The 17,547-nt window shown below is 64.3% G+C and overlaps 4 protein-coding genes across 18 annotated transcripts in view; 3 read left to right on the plus strand and 1 right to left on the minus strand.

Moving 5' to 3' along the window:
- The first annotated feature begins 537 nt into the window (after positions 1–537).
- On the plus strand, positions 538–4,676 carry ICMT (isoprenylcysteine carboxyl methyltransferase). Its single transcript, XM_075027115.1, has 5 exons — positions 538–812; positions 1,002–1,090; positions 1,173–1,342; positions 2,139–2,356; positions 3,222–4,676. The coding sequence occupies exons 1-5, from the start codon at positions 576–578 to the stop codon at positions 3,402–3,404; spliced, it is 897 nt and encodes a 298-aa protein (XP_074883216.1). The 5' UTR covers positions 538–575; the 3' UTR covers positions 3,405–4,676.
- RNF207 (ring finger protein 207) lies at positions 3,200–11,181 on the minus strand. 9 transcript variants are annotated; one of them, XM_075027110.1, is made up of 18 exons: positions 11,040–11,170; positions 10,370–10,560; positions 10,070–10,202; positions 9,847–9,952; positions 9,692–9,773; positions 9,546–9,621; positions 9,332–9,457; positions 9,157–9,203; positions 8,958–9,030; positions 8,809–8,877; positions 8,538–8,606; positions 8,301–8,422; positions 7,100–7,289; positions 6,824–7,009; positions 6,689–6,740; positions 6,479–6,596; positions 6,314–6,394; positions 5,821–6,244 (listed from the first exon to the last, which is right to left on the minus strand). In XM_075027110.1, exons 2-18 carry the CDS (start codon positions 10,558–10,560, stop codon positions 6,064–6,066), a joined length of 1,902 nt encoding a protein of 633 aa, XP_074883211.1. In that variant the 5' UTR covers positions 11,040–11,170; the 3' UTR covers positions 5,821–6,063. The 9 variants fall into 9 exon arrangements, 8 of the variants coding, with proteins under 8 accessions (XP_074883213.1, XP_074883211.1, XP_074883208.1 ...); XM_075027107.1 differs by having other exon boundaries at positions 9,847–9,991; XM_075027109.1 differs by having other exon boundaries at positions 5,821–6,226; positions 9,847–9,991; positions 11,040–11,165.
- Positions 11,182–11,841: 660 nt separating this feature from the next.
- On the plus strand, positions 11,842–14,545 carry RPL22 (ribosomal protein L22). The gene is made up of 4 exons (XM_075027116.1): positions 11,842–11,990; positions 12,371–12,475; positions 13,261–13,385; positions 14,334–14,545. Exons 1-4 carry the CDS (start codon positions 11,979–11,981, stop codon positions 14,476–14,478), a joined length of 387 nt encoding a protein of 128 aa, XP_074883217.1. The 5' UTR covers positions 11,842–11,978; the 3' UTR covers positions 14,479–14,545.
- An 84-nt stretch (positions 14,546–14,629) lies between these two features.
- CHD5 (chromodomain helicase DNA binding protein 5) overlaps positions 14,630–17,547 on the plus strand; it is a 31,959-nt gene continuing 29,041 nt past the window's right edge. For 2 of the 7 annotated variants that reach the window (XM_075027097.1, XM_075027100.1), the window contains exons 1-2: positions 14,631–14,836; positions 16,052–16,182. In XM_075027097.1, the coding sequence (XP_074883198.1) occupies positions 14,770–14,836; positions 16,052–16,182 (198 nt within the window). In that variant the 5' untranslated portion in view covers positions 14,631–14,769. Of the gene's footprint in view, positions 14,837–16,051; positions 16,183–17,547 lie in introns of all 7 variants that reach the window. The other 5 variants (XM_075027094.1, XM_075027099.1, XR_012650294.1 and 2 more) reach the window with 4 other exon arrangements.

Below are 17,547 nucleotides of genomic sequence, written 5' to 3' on the forward strand. Positions count from 1 at the left end.
ACCCTTGTTTTGCAGAAAATCTGCCTCTTCTAACGGGAACCCCCGACGGGCCCCCGCAGTTGGGCAGCCGCCCGGTGCGGCTCGCAGCCCCACGGCCACCCTCGCCGTCCCGGGACCGGCCCCCGAGGGCCCCAGGCAGCTCTTCACCCTGGGGCCCGCAGGCCGGTTTCCTCCACTCCCCCGCGGGGTACACCACGTTCCTGTGGGCCTCTCAGGCGTGGGGCAGGGGCCAGAGAGAGAGGGCCGCGGGGCCGAGGCCCGACGCCCTGGCCGGGCCCAGAGCGGGAGAGGGCGGGCGGGCAGGCCGCGGCCCGGCGGATGGCGAGGGGACGGTGACCCTAAGGTTACAGCCCGGGCCGGGAGCGGCGCCTTCGCCCCTCGGTGCTCCGGTTTGAGACATTAATCACCAACCGAAAGAAAAACGGGCTCCGGGAGCGCCCCGCCGCCCCCGGCGGCCAGTGCGCCTGCGCGGCGCCGGTGCTGCCCGAGGGCAGGTACTGCGCCTGCGCGGGGCGCAACTCTCGCGAGAGCGGCGCGGCCGTTGCCCGGGCGACGCGGGCGGGGCGGGCGCCGCCATGATGGCGGCGGCGGCGGCGGCGGCGGCTCCGCGGCGGGGGCGGCTGGGCCGGGAGGCCCGCGCCAGCCTGGCCGCCTTCTTGCTGGGCGCCTCGGTAGCGGCGCTGCCGGTGGCTCTGGGCTCCCCCTCCGCCCTGCTGGCCGCCCCCGGCCTGCGCGGCCGCCTGGCGCTCGCCCTACACGTGGCGGGCGTCAACGCGGCGCTGCTGCTGCTCTACCCGCGGCCGCTCTACAAGGTGCGGGGCCGGTGCGGCGGGGGGGAGGCACCGGGGGGGCGGCGGCGGGGAGGAAGGAGGCGTCGGGGTTGGAGGGGGCGACGGTGATCGGGAGACCGCGGGCCCGGGGGGAAGGCCGCGGCGGGGCCCGGTGGCGGTGGTGGTGGCGGCGGCGGCGGCAGCGCCCTCGGGCCCTTCCTCTGCTTGCAGATCGCCATCCGGGCCTGCTTCCTGGGCTTCGCCTTCGGCTGCGGGCTGCTGCTCAGCACCGGCCGCTCCGCCTGGCGCCACTTCGGATGGTAAGGGAAGGGCCCGGGGGGGCCGGGCGGGCGCGGCGGCCCCCGGCCCTGGCAAGCTTTCCCTCCCTCTCTCCCGCCGCAGGTACATGTGCTCCCTCTCCCTCTTCCACTATTCGGAGTACCTGGTGACAGCCATCAACAACCCGCGCAGCCTCTCGCTGGACTCCTTCCTGCTCAACCACAGCTTCGAGTACAACCTGGCCGCCCTCTCCTCCTGGGTGGAATTCACGCTGGAGAAGCTCCTCTTCCCAGGTCGGCCGCCCTGTCCCTCCCTGCTGTTCACCCTCCCGCCCACCATCCCCTGGCTCTGCCCGGCTGCAGGGCCCTCGCCTGGGGCCCACCTGCCTGGCAACAGAGCGCTGGCGACCCCCGCTTAGCTGACCCGTGGTGGCAGCAAAGGAGGGCTTTGATGTGGCCTTAATCTCTCTGTGCTCAAAGCCTCCCGGTTTCGGTCTTCGGGGGCGGGGGGATGCCAGGCCGTCTTTGCCGCATAGCAGGTCTTCAGCCCTTTTCTGCCTGCATCTTTCAAGCTACTTTGGTGGTACAAAGAAGGACGCTTCACTTACATCTGGGCGTCTTCTTTTGACCTGGAATAAAATCAAATCGGCAAAACCTGTTGCTGTTTGCCCAACCTGGGGTGCTTCCTTTTCTTTGGGAGAGGGGAGGTGTTCTTCCCTGCTTCTTAACGGCAGCACGGGCTGTGAAGCTCCCCGTGTCCGGCCTGAGCGCATCTGCTTGGCTGTGCTTTACATTGGCTTTACTCTACACCGAAAAGCCGGGCTCTGCCTCAGCACCGGGTTCCCCTCAGGGCGATCCACCGCGAGGATGTCCAGACTCCGCGTTGGGGGTGACTCTGTGGCAGGGGATGCTATTTTCATTTGTTTTGGTGGCGGGACAGCAGCACGTGGAAAGCTGGCTGTGTTTTACATGTTGTCGCGCTTTGAGACAGGGGGAAAAGCCCACCTGCCGACCCAAGCCCCTGTGACCCCCCCGCACCGCGAGCGTGACCTGTGCGAACCTGTTGTGACCCGTCCTTATTCACTTGCAGAGCTGAAGCAGATCACCTGGCTGAGTACTGTAGGGTTGTTGATGGTGATCTTTGGGGATTGTCTGAGGAAAGCGGCCATGCTCACAGCTGGCTCCAACTTCAACCATATTGTTCAGAATGAGAAATCGGATACTCATACTTTGGTGACAAGTGGGGTGTATGGGTGGTTCCGGCACCCATCTTACGTGGGATGGTTTTACTGGAGTATTGGAACACAGGTACCGTATACAACGCGCTCAGATACTTCTGTGTTATAACCCGGGTCTTTCTTCTTAATGCTGCCCCGCACCTGTAACGGGACTCAAACTGCCGGCGATCAGCGGTACCAGTGGCCGGTCGTGGGTTTTGATGCCTCCTGCCTCCCACCGGCACGCCAGGGGCCAGGGAACCCCGAGCGCTCAGGCCCACACTGTCTTGGGGGAGACCCCATCGCCTTAATTTTCTGTGTGGAATAAGCAGGGGTGGCGGGGCCGGGGTTTGAGCCAGAACGCCCTCGAAGGCTCGGGGTGCGATCTGCTGCTAGCCTAAAGCTGGTGTCCAGAGTTTCCTTGCATCCCTGTGGGCAAAACGCCTTCCGTAAGTGGTCAGACTCAACCGTGCTCCTGCCAGATACCAGTCCTGTGCCAGGCTGGCAAAGAAAACTACCTCTAAGAGTGCCCAGGGCCCCGGCCAGAAGGTAAACTGGAAGCCAGCTGCGGTCGAGCTGTAACTCAGCGCTGCCTCAGTCGCGCTCTTCTTGTGGTTGGCTGGTGGTTGGCACTTGGTTTCATTTCTCTGGAGAGAGACGGTAAAGACTGCACGTGGAGTAGTGCAGCCATGCGTGGGCTCTCTAGAGCCAAGGCGCTGCTCTTGGCCAGGGCAGCAGGAGCTGGCAGCTGCCCGCGGGCTGCTTTCTTCATAAGCACTAATTTCTCCCCGGCATGAAGTTCCACAAAAGGTGCTGGGATCTTTTCTTTTCTTTGGAGACCATTTAGACAGACCTCATGGCAAACTTAATGAAGGGTGATTAGCATGTGGGGGTGGGGGGCAGCCTCGGTCTCTTTGGGAGGCGAGGGGACGCTAACCGCCCGTGTCTGTTTGCAGGTGTTACTCTGCAATCCCATCTGTATGGTGGGCTACGCGCTGGTGTCCTGGCGCTTCTTCAGGGAGCGGATCGAGGAGGAGGAGATCACACTCATTCACTTCTTTGGAGAAGAGTACCTGGAGTACAAAAGGAAGGTGCCGTCAGGTCTCCCTTTTATTAGAGGAGTCAGAGTAGAACTGTAATGCAGGCAAAAACCGAACTGGCTGAGCGAATGCCCGGCTCCAGGCACTGCACGGCAAGGGATGTTGCATGGCACCGGGAGTAGCCCGGTGGTATTTCCCAGCCGCCCAGGAGGAGCTAGAAGGGCTGCGGAGCTCGGCAGCCTGTCGCGTCGCTGGCAGATCAGAAGCTCGCTCGTCCTCCTCGAGATAAGTCCTTCGTTGCACATTCAGGGATCTTCCAGATCACTTAGCCTGTAGCGACCCTAAAGAGAATTGAACCCTCCTGCCTGCAGCAGCTGCAGTAAATGCCTCTGAACCAGTTCTTCCAGAGAACAGGTCTGCCCTCCCACCCCCATGCAGGAAAGGCGCCGGTCAGCGGTTTGGTCCTATGACATAATTCGATTTTAAAGCTTTTTGACCTTGCGAGCCAGGCAGTGTGGCTTTAATCTCTTTAGGCCTGATTCTGCAAGCTGGCGTCCAGGCGGCTCACAGGAGTGGGCCTCCAGCTCTCTGCTCTTCAGGTGCAGGGGTCACCTACCCTCTGCTTGCCAGAGAGCCGGCGGTGCAGCACCAATCGGTTCTCTCCCAGGCGTTAACGCTCACAGGGAGGATTCTTCTGCTCGCCTCATGCCGCTGGATCATGAGTGTCTCCGTGAAACGCGGCAGGGGAGTGAGCCCACTACTTCCTTCCTTGGCTGCTGCCGTGAATTTGGGAGTCACCGTTTCAGCCGCCGCTTTCCTGAGCCTCCCTGTCGCCACCTCTGTTCCCTCTTCCTGCTTCCAAATCATGCTGCTTCCTAGCCTGCCAGGCTGCCTCCGTCCTGCAGAGATCCCAGGATTTTGGGTTGGGAAAGAACCGCAGCTGCTGGGCTTGCCGAGGGCTTTAGCGCTCAAGATTCTTGCCTGCTTTTTTAGGCGAAAGCTGGGATGTTGGTGCGACTAGGAGATGCTTCTAGGGAAATTCTCCAAACAGGGAAAAAAGTTTGGCTAGCTAATGCTATTTTAAACGTTACCATTTTGGAAATGGTTCCTACTCGAGCTTTGTGGTATAACTTATTCTGTCGTTATATACCAAAGAGGTTCACTGTTTTACTGAGTTTTACATTATTCTTCTTAGCTGGAATGGAAACGAGTTGCTTGTCAGTTCACACTTTGGGCTTGCGGTGTTCCTTGGTGAAGGTGCTGTGGTATGGCTCAGGAAAGGGGGCACTGATGGATATTGCTTTAGTTTTTGTTTGTTGTTTTGTGGTTTTGTTTTTTTATAAAAAAACAAGTAAAAATATTGCCAACTTCTGCCTGGTGGTTATTTGGAGACCTCGAAACTGGAATCCTTACTTTTACAATTCCCAGTGGGTTTTCAGAACGCTCCAGTGTTGGGCTGAAGCAGGACCACAACTCACAGTGGCTTATGGGGCTGCGCAGCCTCAGGGACAGGGCGAATTCTCTGTCTCTCCACTTAACCGATGCAGAGTCTTTCCTCTGCCGAGTTTGCTTTGTATTGCAGAGCGTGTTCTGCACAGAGCATTGGCTTTACGCCTTTGCTGGTAAATTGTCTTTTACTGAGCGTGGTTTTAGCTTGGGAGAAGAGAGCAAACGTGAAAATACACCAGCCTGATAGCACTGATTTCTCATAGGCCCCTGCTCAGGCTTTTCTCTGCCTCCAGCGCACATCCCTCATGGAAGCTGTGACCTGATGTTGTAGCCAGCATGTCTCAGGCAAGTTAATTTTTAACTATTTTTTTTGTTTCTGCCTTGAACTTGCAGAAATGTACTTTGAAAAAAAAACCAAACAAAGCGATCATTGCTTGGCTTTGACATGAGCTGACAACAGAAACTAAGCTTTATTCTCAAGTCCTTTGTAGTAAATGCACTTCGATCCTAATTTACGGGAGCGTGCCAGTGCTACCTCTGACCCTGGTTCCAGCTGTGCGGCACTAAGGTCTGCCCAAGGCAGGATACATTGGCACCAAAAGAAAGGGATAAACTTCACCTTGAGCAAAACCTTTAGAGCCCTCTCAGTGCTTTTGAGACCAGCAGCCTCTCTAAACCTTTTATTTTCCTGAATCCTGTGACTGGAAGCTTGGTGAGGAGACAGGAGCTCACCAGGCATGTGGAGGGTGTTGGAATCTTGCATGAAAAACCAGAGTAAGCTGCCAAACCCTGTCCTCCTGTGCTGCAGGAGTTGGTAAATTTTTAAATAGCGTAGGTGCACAATGAGCACAGTGCCTCTTTCTAGCGCCCTGCCTGTGTTTTTGCTCTGCTGCCTGTCGGCAGTTCACAGGACACTCTGAGACCCTGCAGTGAGCACCAGGGTTAGTCGTTGGGGTTTTTTTTCCGCCCCCCTGCCACATTTGCAAACTTTGTGGTTTTGAGAGCGGCTGGATGCCCCAAGCTGGCAGGCCCATTTTGCCCAGAGCCGCAGAACTAAGTGGACACGTACAGTTGCGCCCTTTTATTTCACCTCTAACACACAAGAGGGAGAGTATAAAGACAACTATTTTTTTCAGATGAACAAAGCCGCCCTAAGGCAGGCTTTTGATATGCTGCAGACACTGTTCCTCAGGCTGTATTTTCCTGCCTTCACTTGTGGCACAGGGCAAGAGGAGCCAGTTGACTACTGGGGCACGGCGCTTGTGCAGCAAGTGCCAAGCGGCTCCATGCACTTGCTCGGCGTCGGGCTCTACGGTGCAAGCTCTTTCTGGGTGGTGCTCTCAGCCCCGTTTTTCTGCTGGCCCCTGCAGCAGTGTTTGCTTTTCGGGGAGGGCTCTCCGGGGTCGCTGCTGGGCGCGTAGCCCTCCCCAGGGCTGGCCGGAGCCCCCTCCTTGCCACTGGCCAAGGCGTCTCTGGGGAAGGGAAGGTACCTTGGCAGGGTCAGCGGCTGGGAAAGGGCGCAGGGGGAATTCGGCACCCTGGTGCTTGCCGTTGCCTACCTTGGCTCCACTTCGCTGTCGTCACAGATCTTGAGCAGCATCTGCGCCTGTTCCTCCTTGGGCTCCCGGGGTTCCTGCAGCCTGCGGTGGAATGGGCGTGAGCCATGGCTGTGTCTGCCATGGCCACGTCCTCCCCAGCCCCAAAAGCCTCCCCGTGCCCCTCACCTGGGCTCCAGCCGCTCCTTCACCTTGGCGATGGAGCGGACGTAGGGTGCGATCTGCTTGGTGATGGTGGTCAGGCAGCTGTTCTCCTGCCGCAGCTGCAGCAGGTCATGGAGCTGGGCTGGAGGGGCAAGAGGAGCGGGCTGTGGCCACGGCTGTCCCCCCGGTGCAGGCATAGGGAGTTTGGGGCTGGGGGAGTGGGGTCTCTGGTACCTTCGTAGATCTCCTGCTCGTTTGCCACCCGCTGGTACGTCTCCTCCCAGACCTGGAAGGGGGGAGAGGGAGCCAGGCAGCGTGCCGTGGCACGGCACGGAGGGACCCTGCTCTGCCGGGGCGCGCCGACCGTACCTCCTCGAAGACGCTGCGCATCATCTCCACGGCGGAGTAGTGAGCCGCGATCTGCACGTCCATCTGCAGGGACTTCTGCAGGATCTCACTCATGATCTCTGTCTTGATGAGCGAGTGGTGCTTGGTGAGGTCGCGGTGCAGCTCCTGCACCTGGTCCTTCAGGCCTTGGATCTCCGTCTGCAGCATCTGCAGGGGCCAGGAGGCACTGCCATGTGAGCAGCACCCTCCTGTCCCATCCCGACCCGTCCCAGACCCGTCCCGACCCGCGCTCCGTACCCGGTAGGTGTTCTCATAGTTGCGGCAGTGCTCGGCAAAGGGGGTTTCGCGCCCCTCGGCCAGCAGGACCTTGGTGCTGATGTACCGGTGCATCGTCGGCTTCCGCACGATGGGGCCAGTGGACGTTTTATCACCAGTGGGGGGGCAGCTGGGCACCATGAGGGTCTTGGAGCATTGGCCACCGGGGAGCCTGCGTGGAGAGGGTGACAACGGCGTACTGCAGGCGAGCAGTGGTGGGGCGAGGTGCCAGGGGCCACGCCACCGGCTCAGCCCTGCCACCCCTCGCCCCTGGGGTGCCTGGGGACGCACCAGCCCCGCACGTCCCTTCCCTCACCCAAGCACACGGGGACAGTCGGAGGCGCCTTATGCTGCCCCGAAAGTCAGGTTTCCGTGGGCAGCTCTCCTGATGCCCACGGCTCTGTGACCAGCTGTGGCACGGAGAAGGCAGGAGCCGAGCTCGGCATGTGCCGCCTTCTGAAGGGAAGGATGCGGCTCGCTCCCTCACCGCCGATACCTCCTGGCCCCTTGGCAGGCGCCACTGCCCCATGCGTCTCCCCCCATCCCGCAGCCTCTCGGCGCTGCCCACCGCCCCGGCTCTGCTGCCCCACCGCCATCGGTCCTACCGTGCAGCGCCGCGCTCCCCCTGCCTGCGCCGGGGCCAGCAGCCCCCAGGAGCTCAGCTGCCCTGTGGCACTGAGCCTGGCCGGGGGCGAGGAGCGGTCCCCATGGGGCGGCAGTGCCCGTTTGTCCTCTCCGGCCGGGAGCGCCTGGCAGGGCCGGTGCTGCCGTGACATCAACGGGCCTAAATATATCCTGGGTGAGGAACGGCCGGGCACTTCCCTGAAATTCTGATAAAAATAGTGGCGGGCAAAGAGGCTGCGGCGCCACGGGCGTGCGGGCGAGCAGGAGCTGGCCCCGGCACAGCCCTCCGGGGACCGTGGCGGGGGGCCGGGCTGGGACGCAGGGCGCAGGGTCACCCAGGCACCCTGTTGCCAGGCCTGCTGCCCACCCACCCACCCGCCCGTCCCGCTTCCCAGAACTGTCACTTGAAGCCCCCGTGCCTGTCGTTCGTCAGCGCAGCTGCGCTCCGCGCTGTTGCCGCGCCACCGCCGAGGTGACGGGCTCAAGGGCAGCAGCGGGGGCAAGCTTGGCACGCGCGGCAGGATGCGCCCCAGTGCCGGGTGCGATCCTAGCACCTCACATGTTCGTGCCAGCGATGCCAGGACCGATGCCACCGGCGCTGCCCACCACGGAGCGGCGGGGGCTGAGCATCAGCAGGGGCTCCAGGCAGCGGGCAAACTCTGCCCGGTACTCGCTGTTAATCTGGGGGGCGAGATGGGGGCGAGCGCGGTTGGGGCCAGCATAGAGCCGGCAGCCGGGGCTGCCCACGGGGCACTGCGGGCAGGGGCTCAGCCCCAGGCGGGCGGCAGGGCTCTACCTTGCTGGTCTGGGCCGGCCGCAGGCGGTGCGGCAGCTTGACGATCCTCTGCAGCCTCTCCATCAATTGCTGAAAGGCAGCGGTGAGGCGCGGTGAGGGGTGCCTGGCACCCTGCCCGTGAGCCCGGCACCACCGCAGCGTGCACCAGCCGCCCCGTAGCACCGCGGTGGGATGCTCCAGCCGCCTCGCGGCACATTGGCGGGGTGCACCAGACGCCTCATGGCACCGCGGCAGGATGCTCCGGCTGCCCCGCAGCGCTGGCACTACTCACATAGCCCAGGTCCAGGAATTCAGCTTTGTTGGCAGAGCTCAGGAAAGCCGAGCAGGTCACCAGGTGGACCTGTGTGCGTAGGGGGATGTCACCACCGGCACCCATCCAGGCCATGCCAGCCTGGCCCCTGTCCCGGCCCGGGGTCCTACCTGCAGGGTGGGCAGCAGGGAGGCGAGGTGGGCAAGCTGCTCCTTGAATGCCTTCTCCTTCTCCTCGTGCTGGCTGCAGCAGAGCGGGACTTGGCACAACCTTTGTGGGGTGCCAGGGAGCCGTCCGGCCCCAAGGCACGCCAGCATGCCCCAGGAGGGGGGACACCCCTGGGAGGGGGCTCAGCCCGCAGCCCCTCACCTCTGCACAGCTTTCAGGAGCGCCTTCTTCCTCTCGGAGAGCTGTTCCTGCAAACGACACGGCCGCCCTGTGCCCCGTAGCTGCCCCAGTCCCCCCCCGCTGCCCCGGCTCTGCCGTGCCCGTGCACTGGGCACCCGTGGGCGCAGGGCACCACGCGCCGGCAGTTGCCCCGCACCTGCATGCGGCCGAAGAGGGAGTTGATGGCCGCCTCCTCCTCGCTGGCACTGTTGCGCACCTCCTCGATCATGGCCTTGAGGAGGACAATGGCCTCACGCGTGGAAGTCTGCAGCTCCTTCACGGCCTGCCCGGGGGCAGCGGGGCGGCTGCGGCGCTGCAGGCAGCACCGCACCCCTATTCCCCCCACCCTGAGACGCGCCGGCCCTGCTCACCATCACTGCCTGGTCCAGCCGCTGGCAGCCCTGCATGTACGCCGTCTCGATGTCGATGCAGTGTGCTCGGCTCTCCCTGCAGGCACGGGGGTCAGGGCACGGGACAGGATGGGGCGCGGGGTGGGCACGGGGCCGGGGCTGCTCACCCCTGCATGTCCCTGAAGCAGTTGATGCAGAGCATGGACTTCTTCTCGGTGGAGAACATGATGTAGGGCTCCTCGTGCAGTGCTGCAAAGGACGGGGGTGTCGGGCAGCCTGGCGCGGCACGGCGCGGCACGGCGTGGTGCGGCACGTTACTCACGGCACTTCTTGTGGATGTCTTTGGTGCGCTTGGAGAGGGAGACAATCTCGTGGCGGGCGAACATCTTGGCGCGGTGGGTCTCCTCGCGGCACGGGGCGCAGAGGGGCTGCCCGCAGGTGTTGCAGAAGTACATGGTGTCCAGCTCCTGCGTGGCGGGGGGGGTGGCTGGCGGCGGGCACAGCCCCGGCAGGGGTCCCCTGCCCGCCCGCCCCGCTGCCCTCACCGCCTTGGCGCAGCGCCGGTCGCAGTTGGCGCACTGCACGTCCTCCTCGCCGTCGGCCGAGCTGTCCACCAGGAATTGCAGGAGCCGGTCCACGGGGGGCAGCCCCGTGCCTCCCCTCACCACCGAGGGGTGCCTGTGAGGATGGGGACAGGGACAGGGATGGGGACGAGGTGGGGACACCCGCCCAAGGCAGGCGGGGGCACCTTTGGGGAGCAGCGGGAGCAGTGCCAGGCCGGGCTGCCGGCCACGTGCTGCCTGCCCCGGTCCCGGCGTCTCCCCTGGGCAGGATCTGTCCCTTACCCGCAGAGTGGGCAGCGCAGGCGGCCGTCGCTGGCGCGGCCCCGCAGGCAGCTGGCGCAGAAGTTGTGGTAGCAGTCGAGCAGGCAGGGGTGCTGGTAGGGTTCGTGGCAGAGCAGGCAGACCAGCGGGTGGCAGTTGGCCTTCTCCAGCTCCGAGCAGCTCCCCAGCGGGGAGAAAATGCCACCGGCCATCTGCGGGGCAGAGAGCGGCCCCCCACACTCTGCTTCACCCCCTGCACCCGGAGGGCCCCCAGTGCGGCACCATGGCCGCCGCGGAAAGAACGAATCCTGCCCCCCCCCGGGGCCTGTGAGCCGGTGCCTATTTTTAGGTTATGAGCGGCACGGCATGAGGCTGCCCCGAACGCGCTCCTTCCCCCGCCATCGTGGGCCAGGGGCAGCGGGGCCGGCTGGGCTGGCCCCTGCAGCGGGGGGTCTCTTGGGATGGGGTGTCCCCTGCAACAGAGCATCCCCTGCAGCAGAGCGTCCCCCAGGACAGGGGTGGGGGGGACCCCAGGGCTGGGTGGCCCCCAGGAGGAGCGTCCCCCGCAGCGGGGTCTCCCCTGCCCTGGGATGTCCCCCGTGACGGTGGTCTGGCAGCGAAGGCAGCCAGCTGCCCCGCGTGCTGGGGAGCCCCCGGCCCGGGAGGCACGGTGGCCGGGCGAAGGCTTTACCTCTCCCCGTCCGTAAGCCGGGGGATCGGCCGTGCCGTGCCGAGTCGAGCCGTGCCGCTGCTCCCCGGGCGCCGGCTGGAATGAGAGCGATGCCGAAGCGGCAAGACGTGGGGCCCCTGGCACTGCCGGACGGCTGCCACGCCACGGCCCAAAAATAGCCCTGTGGCAGGGCCGGCCCTCGGGGTGCGGGGACGGGTGGGACAGGGGACCGGGCACCCCTGGGGCGCAGCCGGGTTGGGGGGAACACGGGCTCCCGCGTGGCCGGCCGGTGGTCCCCACGAGGTGAGAGGGCGGGCCGGGGGGCGGGGGGGCACCGGTGGGCAGCGACCGGGGTGCGGGGATGCGTGCACCCCGCGGGCAGCGGGGCACCCACCCTGGGGTGCGGGGGAGGGGGTCCCGGGCTGCGCCCCGTGCTTCAGCGAGACCCCAGACCCTCGGTCCCCGCCGGGCCGAGACCCCGCCGGACCCTTCTCCGCGACCCCGCCCCCTTCCCCAGCCCCCGCCCAATTCCCCATCGGCCCCGCCCCCTTCTTCCCGGCCCCGCCCCTTACTTCACGGTCCTGCCCCCTTCTCTTCGACCCCGCCCCTCCTCTTCGACCCCGCCCTCTTCTCTCCGGCCCCGCCCCAGGCCGAAACCCCGCCCCAACTCCCAGCCCACCGCCCGGGGCCCCGCCCCCGGCTCTGCCCGCCGCGCGCCTGCGCCGCCCGGCCAAGGCAGCACTATGCGCTGGCGGAGCAGTCAGAAGCGTGCGTGGGAGGGGCCGGAAGCCATCGACGCTCTCCGCGGTCGGCTAGGGCGGCCTGCGCACGGCGCGCGGCCCGGCGGCGGCGTGGGCGCAGGCGGCTCGGCGGACGGCGCATGCGCCCTGGCCGCCCGAGGCTGTTTCCGCGCATGCGCGCGGCGCGGCGCTCCCTTTTTGCCCCTTCGCTGGAGCCGCCATGGCGCCCGTGGTGAGTCTCCGCCGGCGGCGGGCGGCAGGCCGGCCCTTACCCCCTCCCCTCCCGCCCGGGCTTCCGTCCTCCCCCGGCCCCGTCTGCCCCCGCCCGTTCTCTTCCGGACCGGCCTGGGCCTGCGCCTGGGGCTGGGCCTGGGCTTCCTCCGGGGCCCAGCCCGCCAAGCGCCGGGCGTGCGGCTCGGGGGGACGGGCCGCTGGGGGAAGGGGGGAGCCCTTACCTCTCCCCGCTGCCCCTGGCCCGCTCCCCCCTTCTCTCTCCCCCGCCCACCCACAGCTCGGCCCGGTCCCCTTGCCTCCAGCCCGGAGCTCGGCCTGGCCCCCTCCCACCGCCCCGGGGCCGATCCCTCACGGTTCTCTCTTTCCCCGCGCTTGCAGAAGAAGCCTGCAGCGAAAGGTGGCAAAAAAAAGAAGCAGGTGTTGAAGTTCACCCTGGACTGCACCCACCCCGTGGAGGATGGCATCATGGACGCCGCCAACTTTGTGAGTGGGGGGCCTCCCTGCTGCCCCGGGGACAGGCGGGACGGCCCCGCTGCCCCCCAGCCCTTCTCGGAGGGGGAGCTGCTAGTTCTGCTTCCAACAGCATGTGGGCGAGCACAGCCCCAGCTGCCCCTGTTGCCCCGGTGCTCCTTTTCTGCCCCCTGCCACGGTGCAGCGTAAAAGCCTGCACCGCTGGGAAATGCTCCGCAGACAAAGGCAGCCTGGGTGGTGCTGGAGGCCACGAGATGTGGCTCGGTTTGAAACACTTTGTAGTTGAAGCGCGAGCGTTTTCCCTACCTGTCAAACAGTGCTACCCTTCATCCCTCGCGGGGTGAGTTTTCCATTGCGCAGTGAGGAACGGCAAGGGCTGGGAGCGCTGCGATTCTGCTGAACCTGTTTTCGTTCAAGCTGTGCTTGGGTACGGGTTTGAAGCGTGATGTTGTGGCTGAGGCATCCTTGGAGGATGTTAAGCCAGCCATTGCTTTGCTGGCTGTCCCCTGGGAGGGCAGGAAATGTGTCCCTACCTCACTCTTCTGGTGCATTCGGAGTTGAGAGCTTCGCTTAGGTGCAGGTTGGAATGGGCCGGTGGGATTAGCTGTGGAAGGCACTGGCAGGCTCCCAGCCTGCTGGAAGGCACCTTTGCTCTGCTTTTCCCCGGACATAACAGCACTTCTGTCTCTTCCCCAGCTCTAGTAAAAAGCTGAAATGCTGGGCGCGAGCGAGCTGGGGAGGCCTTGTCTGGCGGGAGGTGGTGGCCCTGGCTAAGCGGTGGCATTCCTCTCTTGCAGGAGCAGTTCCTGCAGGAAAGGATCAAGGTGAACGGCAAGGCCGGTAACCTGGGCGGGGGCGTGGTGACCATCGAGAGGAGCAAGAGCAAGATCACGGTCACGTCAGAGGTCCCGTTCTCAAAGAGGTGAGACAGTGGGGCAGCCCTGTGTCCCGGCGGTGCTGGGTGCCATCCTGAGGCTGCTGCCGGCGCCCGGAGCCATGGTTGGTTGCTGCTGGCAGCAGGCAGCCCTCGGTAGGGGATCGCTGGCATTCAGATGGGAGCCTGGCTGGCAGGAGGGCCTGGTAGTGAAGAGATGTCTCGGTGCAGGAGTCGTGCCAAGACTCTTGATTAAATGCTGCATGATGCTCGGTGTGGCACCTACCATTCCCAAATGATCTTTGCGAGCAATATGCGGTCGATATTCCTGCCGGGAAGGCTGGTGGGCTGGGCAGTGGGGGAGGGTGTGCAGGATGCCAAGTGTGGAGTTTTGGGGATAGATCGGCAGCTGAGCTCTTCCGCTCCTGTATTATGATTCCCATCCTGCTGGGCTCCTGCCCTCTGCCTGCTTTTCACGGCTGCCTGCCCTTTCTCTGACTTTGATAAACGTGGGTTTTGCTGTGGCAGAGGTGGCATGGTGAGACGGCTGGAGGTCTGAAACGGTGGGAAGAGGAAAACTGTGTGGAATTGGGGCAGTGCCCTGCTCTGTAGGCACCTGCCTTTCACCTGACCCGTTTTGTCCGGGGTGGTGCCGCACCCGGCACTTCCCAGCAGCTGGACACAGTGGTTAGCCACTGTCCGAGCAGAGATGTGCTGTGGTGTGTCAGACCGGCGGCGTGGAAATACGGTGTTGTGCTCGGAGGGTGAGGTGGGGGGAAAAGATATCCCGGGCTCGGTGTTGCAGGCATGATTCCCCCAGCGGCAGCGGTTCCCGGCAGAAGCTTTGCTGGTACGTGCCTTGCTGCCGGCGGAGGGGGAAGCCGGCGGGCGCAGGGGTTTGCGTTGCCCTGGGAGGGGGGACAGAGAGGTGCCGCTGCTGAAACGCCGCCCGTCTGGGAGTGCAGAACCGCTTTCGAGCCGGACTTCTCCCCGCAGGTACCTGAAGTACCTGACCAAGAAGTACCTGAAGAAGAACAACCTGCGCGACTGGCTGCGCGTGGTGGCCAACAGCAAGGAGAGCTACGAGCTGCGCTACTTCCAGATCAACCAGGACGAGGAGGAGGAGGAGGAGGAGGATTGAGCCGGCCCGCCGGCCATTTTGTACAGTTTTGCTTTCCTGGAATAAACGGCGGGGAGAGTTGTTGCTACCCCGCGCTCCGCTGGCGGCGGGGGCCGATTTGGGGGGATTTGGGGGTTTTCGGGGAGGGGAGAGGCGGGGCGGGGGGCGGGGCCGGGCGCGCGGGGCGGGGCCGCGTCGCGTCACGGGGCGGGGGGCGGGGCGCGGCGGCCGCCATCTTGGCGCGGAGCGGCCGCGCCCGCCGCTCGGCCCCGCCGCTCGGCCCCGGCGCGGGCCGCTGCCGCCGCCCCGGCTATGCGGGGGCCGGCGGGGGCCGGCCGGGAGCTGCCGGACGACGCGGAGAACGAGGAGGACGTCTCGGGTAGGCGGCGGCAAGGCGGCGGCGGCGGCGGCGGGGGGGGGGGCGGGAGGGGTGATGGGGCCTCCCCTGAGGCGCGGCCCGGCCCCGGGGCGGTCCCCGGCGGGCCGCGGCACCTCCAGCTCGGCCCCGTTACCCTCGCGGCCGGGGCCGGCAGCTCCGCCAGGCCCGGGCTTGACCCCCGGGGCCGGCCCGGTCCCTCCAGCCTCAGGGCTGCCGCCGTTCCCTCGCTCGGGGGCGGCCCCGGGTCCTTCCTTCCCCTCCCCGTTCCCCTTCCCCTCCTGGCCGTGAGCGCAGGGGAGGCCAGGCTCCGCAGCCCCTTCGGCGGCACGATGGGCCGGAGGTTCCCTGACGTGCGTGGGCAGGTGGTGGGGCCGGTCCCGCCGGGGGTGGGCTCCTGGCACTGCCCGGCCTCCTCCCCCATTCCCCGTGAAGTGGGTGGGTCAGGCGCCTGCACCACCGGAGCCTAAACCGGCACAGCCTGAAGTCAGGCCGGAGGTCTGTCCCAACGACTCCGGGCTGTTCTTACTGTATAAGCTCAGAAATTAAAAATAAAAATAGTGATATAGGCCGTCAAGAAGTGCAAAGGCTGGCCAGGATGCTGGGACTCACTGGGTCTGGGGGGATGACGGTGGTGGTGAGGTGAGAGCATCTCTTGGGGTTGGTGTCGCTGCCTGGGGCCGGGGTCCCTGGGGTGGCATCCGCTGCCCAGCTGGGTGCCCGTGGCACTCCCCAGGTGTGGAGCTGTGGCAGACATCTGCCATGCAAGGCCTTTCTCTTCCTCATTGACCTTCCATTGAATCCGTTTTAATGGGCTCTGCTTGGGGATCTGAAAAGTAAGAGCCTAGCACTCCCCAGTTACCTGCACACCCAGATCAGTAAGGGCAGGCAGCGTGTGAGGGCCTCCTTGTGCCCCCATCTCCTGAGGGTGGACTGCAGACTGCCAAAACCGTGGATGTTCATGTGCAAGTGGTGGCCAGGAGCTGGGCCCGAGAAGTGCCGGGGCACGTGCTACCAGGCCAGACCCTGCCAGGGCTCCCTTGAGGGTCAGTAGCGGATCAGCTGCTGGCACGAGGGCCTCCACGAGAGGCCATGGAGCTCCACGTCTCACAGCCTGATGCTGCCGCTTGGGTGTGCTCCTCTATGAGGATAAATGTGAACGTGGGGTCCTGCGTGCCTGTGCAATCTGTCTGCGTGAGCTGTCCCTTTTGTCCCCAGAAGAAGATGATGGGGTGCTGGAAGGACTCGATGAGTTTTTCGCAGAAGAGCAAGTCGCTGTGCAGAAAAAAAAGAAATCCAAGAAGCTGAAAGATGGCAAAGCTGCCAAAATCAAGAGGAGGAAGAAGGAGGTAATGCTGCATGCTCTCACTCCGGCCTGGGGGGCTCCTCTTGGCCGTGGCGCAGAGGCAGACTGCTCAGGGTGCGGCTGGCTGCTGGCAAGCACCTCTTGGGTGTCACCGGGTGGAAAGGAGGGGCATTACCGGGGTATTCCTGTGCCAAGCAGGGGCTCTCCTGGCCCTGGGAGGTGACCCAGAGCCAGGGTCTGAGCAGTTCTTGTCCTGCTCTGAGACTCTGGGGTGGAAATCTGCCCTGTGAGTGGTCTCTGGAGAGCAGCTGGGGGAGGAAATGGCAACCGTGCCTTGTGGCAGCCACGCGGCTGCCTGGCCCCTCTGGAGGGGCTTGGCTGTGGTGTATATGTTGGTGAGCGTGATGGTACCGTCCGTCCCTGTTCACTGAAGCCCTCCTGCCTGTGGTGCAGTGCAGCACCTCCTTACCATTGTGTCCAGGGGCAGGCAATCTTTCTGCCCCGTCCTGTCCTGTACCGATGCCGCGTCTGGGGCTCATGTTTCTGAGGAGGGAGATGCAAAACACTGCATTGGGGGTGTGACCAGGGCAGGGCTTGGAGGTTTCTGTGAACGTTGGTGTCAGCCACGCTCGTCCAGGGCATTTTGCAAGCGAGACAGTGTAGGGGCTTCTAGGATTTGACACGTGGAAGGGCCATTGGGCCTTCCGTAGGAAAGTGAAGATGAGGTGTCGTGTCCTCGAGGATCAGGCCTTCCCAAGGCTGTGTTGGGGGTCTGCTCTCTTGTCAGGAAGGCTGACTGGCGCTGCCTGTGCCCTGCCGGGGTGCCTGGTTCAGATACAGTGCGGTCCCGGAGCTGGGCTGGCTGCTGTGTTGTGCCACACAGGCTCTGCCTCTCGCTCTCCCGGCCCCGGGCAGTGCTGGACGTGAGGACAGGAGCCGACATCTTGTGTGCTGGCCCTTTCGCTGACTGAATGCAAATAGGGTGCTGGGAAGAAAGGGCCAACAGCGGAGGTTTCTTCAGTCCCCATCCTTCCCCAGTGATGCTGTGGCTGGGGAGAAGTCGCTCATCTAGCACAACTAGGTGCATCCCCACCCCGTCCCTTGCCAACCCGGGGCTGAACGATGCCGATCCCCTCCGGTCATCCCCTCCTCCAGCTGCTCCCCATGGGATTTGTAAAAACAGATTGGCTGGATGAGGTAGCGCGTTAAAGTGCTTTTGCTACTGATGGGAGCATGATGCACTGCGGATTTAAAGAAAGCTGATGCCGTCCTGCGCTGCGTTGCCTGCCAGCCTTTTGCAGAAGCCGTGGCCCTGAGGAAGCTTTTTTCCGTTCGTGGCCATGGTGATGCTCTTTTCTTTCTGCAGATACCAGACAAAGCTGGCTCAGGCCCTCTGCCTCCCTGTGCC

The sequence above is a fragment of the Buteo buteo genome, chromosome 5 (assembly GCF_964188355.1).
Source record: "Buteo buteo chromosome 5, bButBut1.hap1.1, whole genome shotgun sequence".
Taxonomy (NCBI): Eukaryota; Metazoa; Chordata; class Aves; order Accipitriformes; family Accipitridae; genus Buteo; species Buteo buteo.

Bases quoted from the DNA above. Each gene is read 5' to 3' on its own strand.
- RNF207 (XM_075027104.1), bottom strand. From the start codon at position 10,560: ATGGCCGGTGGCATTTTCTCCCCGCTGGGGAGCTGCTCGGAGCTGGAG. The intron at 7,290-8,300 runs GTGAGGTGCTAG...CTCTCCACGCAG, and splicing joins GGCATCGCTGGCACGAACAT to GCTCCCCGGTGGCCAATGCT. The intron at 6,597-6,688 runs GTACCAGAGACC...TTGCCCCTCCAG, and splicing joins CGAGCAGGAGATCTACGAAG to CCCAGCTCCATGACCTGCTG.
- ICMT (XM_075027115.1), top strand. From the start codon at position 576: ATGATGGCGGCGGCGGCGGCGGCGGCGGCTCCGCGGCGGGGGCGGCTG. The intron at 1,343-2,138 runs GTCGGCCGCCCT...ATTCACTTGCAG, and splicing joins GGAGAAGCTCCTCTTCCCAG to AGCTGAAGCAGATCACCTGG. The intron at 2,357-3,221 runs GTACCGTATACA...GTCTGTTTGCAG, and splicing joins ACTGGAGTATTGGAACACAG to GTGTTACTCTGCAATCCCAT.
- RPL22 (XM_075027116.1), top strand. The intron at 12,476-13,260 runs GTGAGTGGGGGG...CCTCTCTTGCAG, and splicing joins TCATGGACGCCGCCAACTTT to GAGCAGTTCCTGCAGGAAAG. The intron at 13,386-14,333 runs GTGAGACAGTGG...TTCTCCCCGCAG, and splicing joins GAGGTCCCGTTCTCAAAGAG to GTACCTGAAGTACCTGACCA.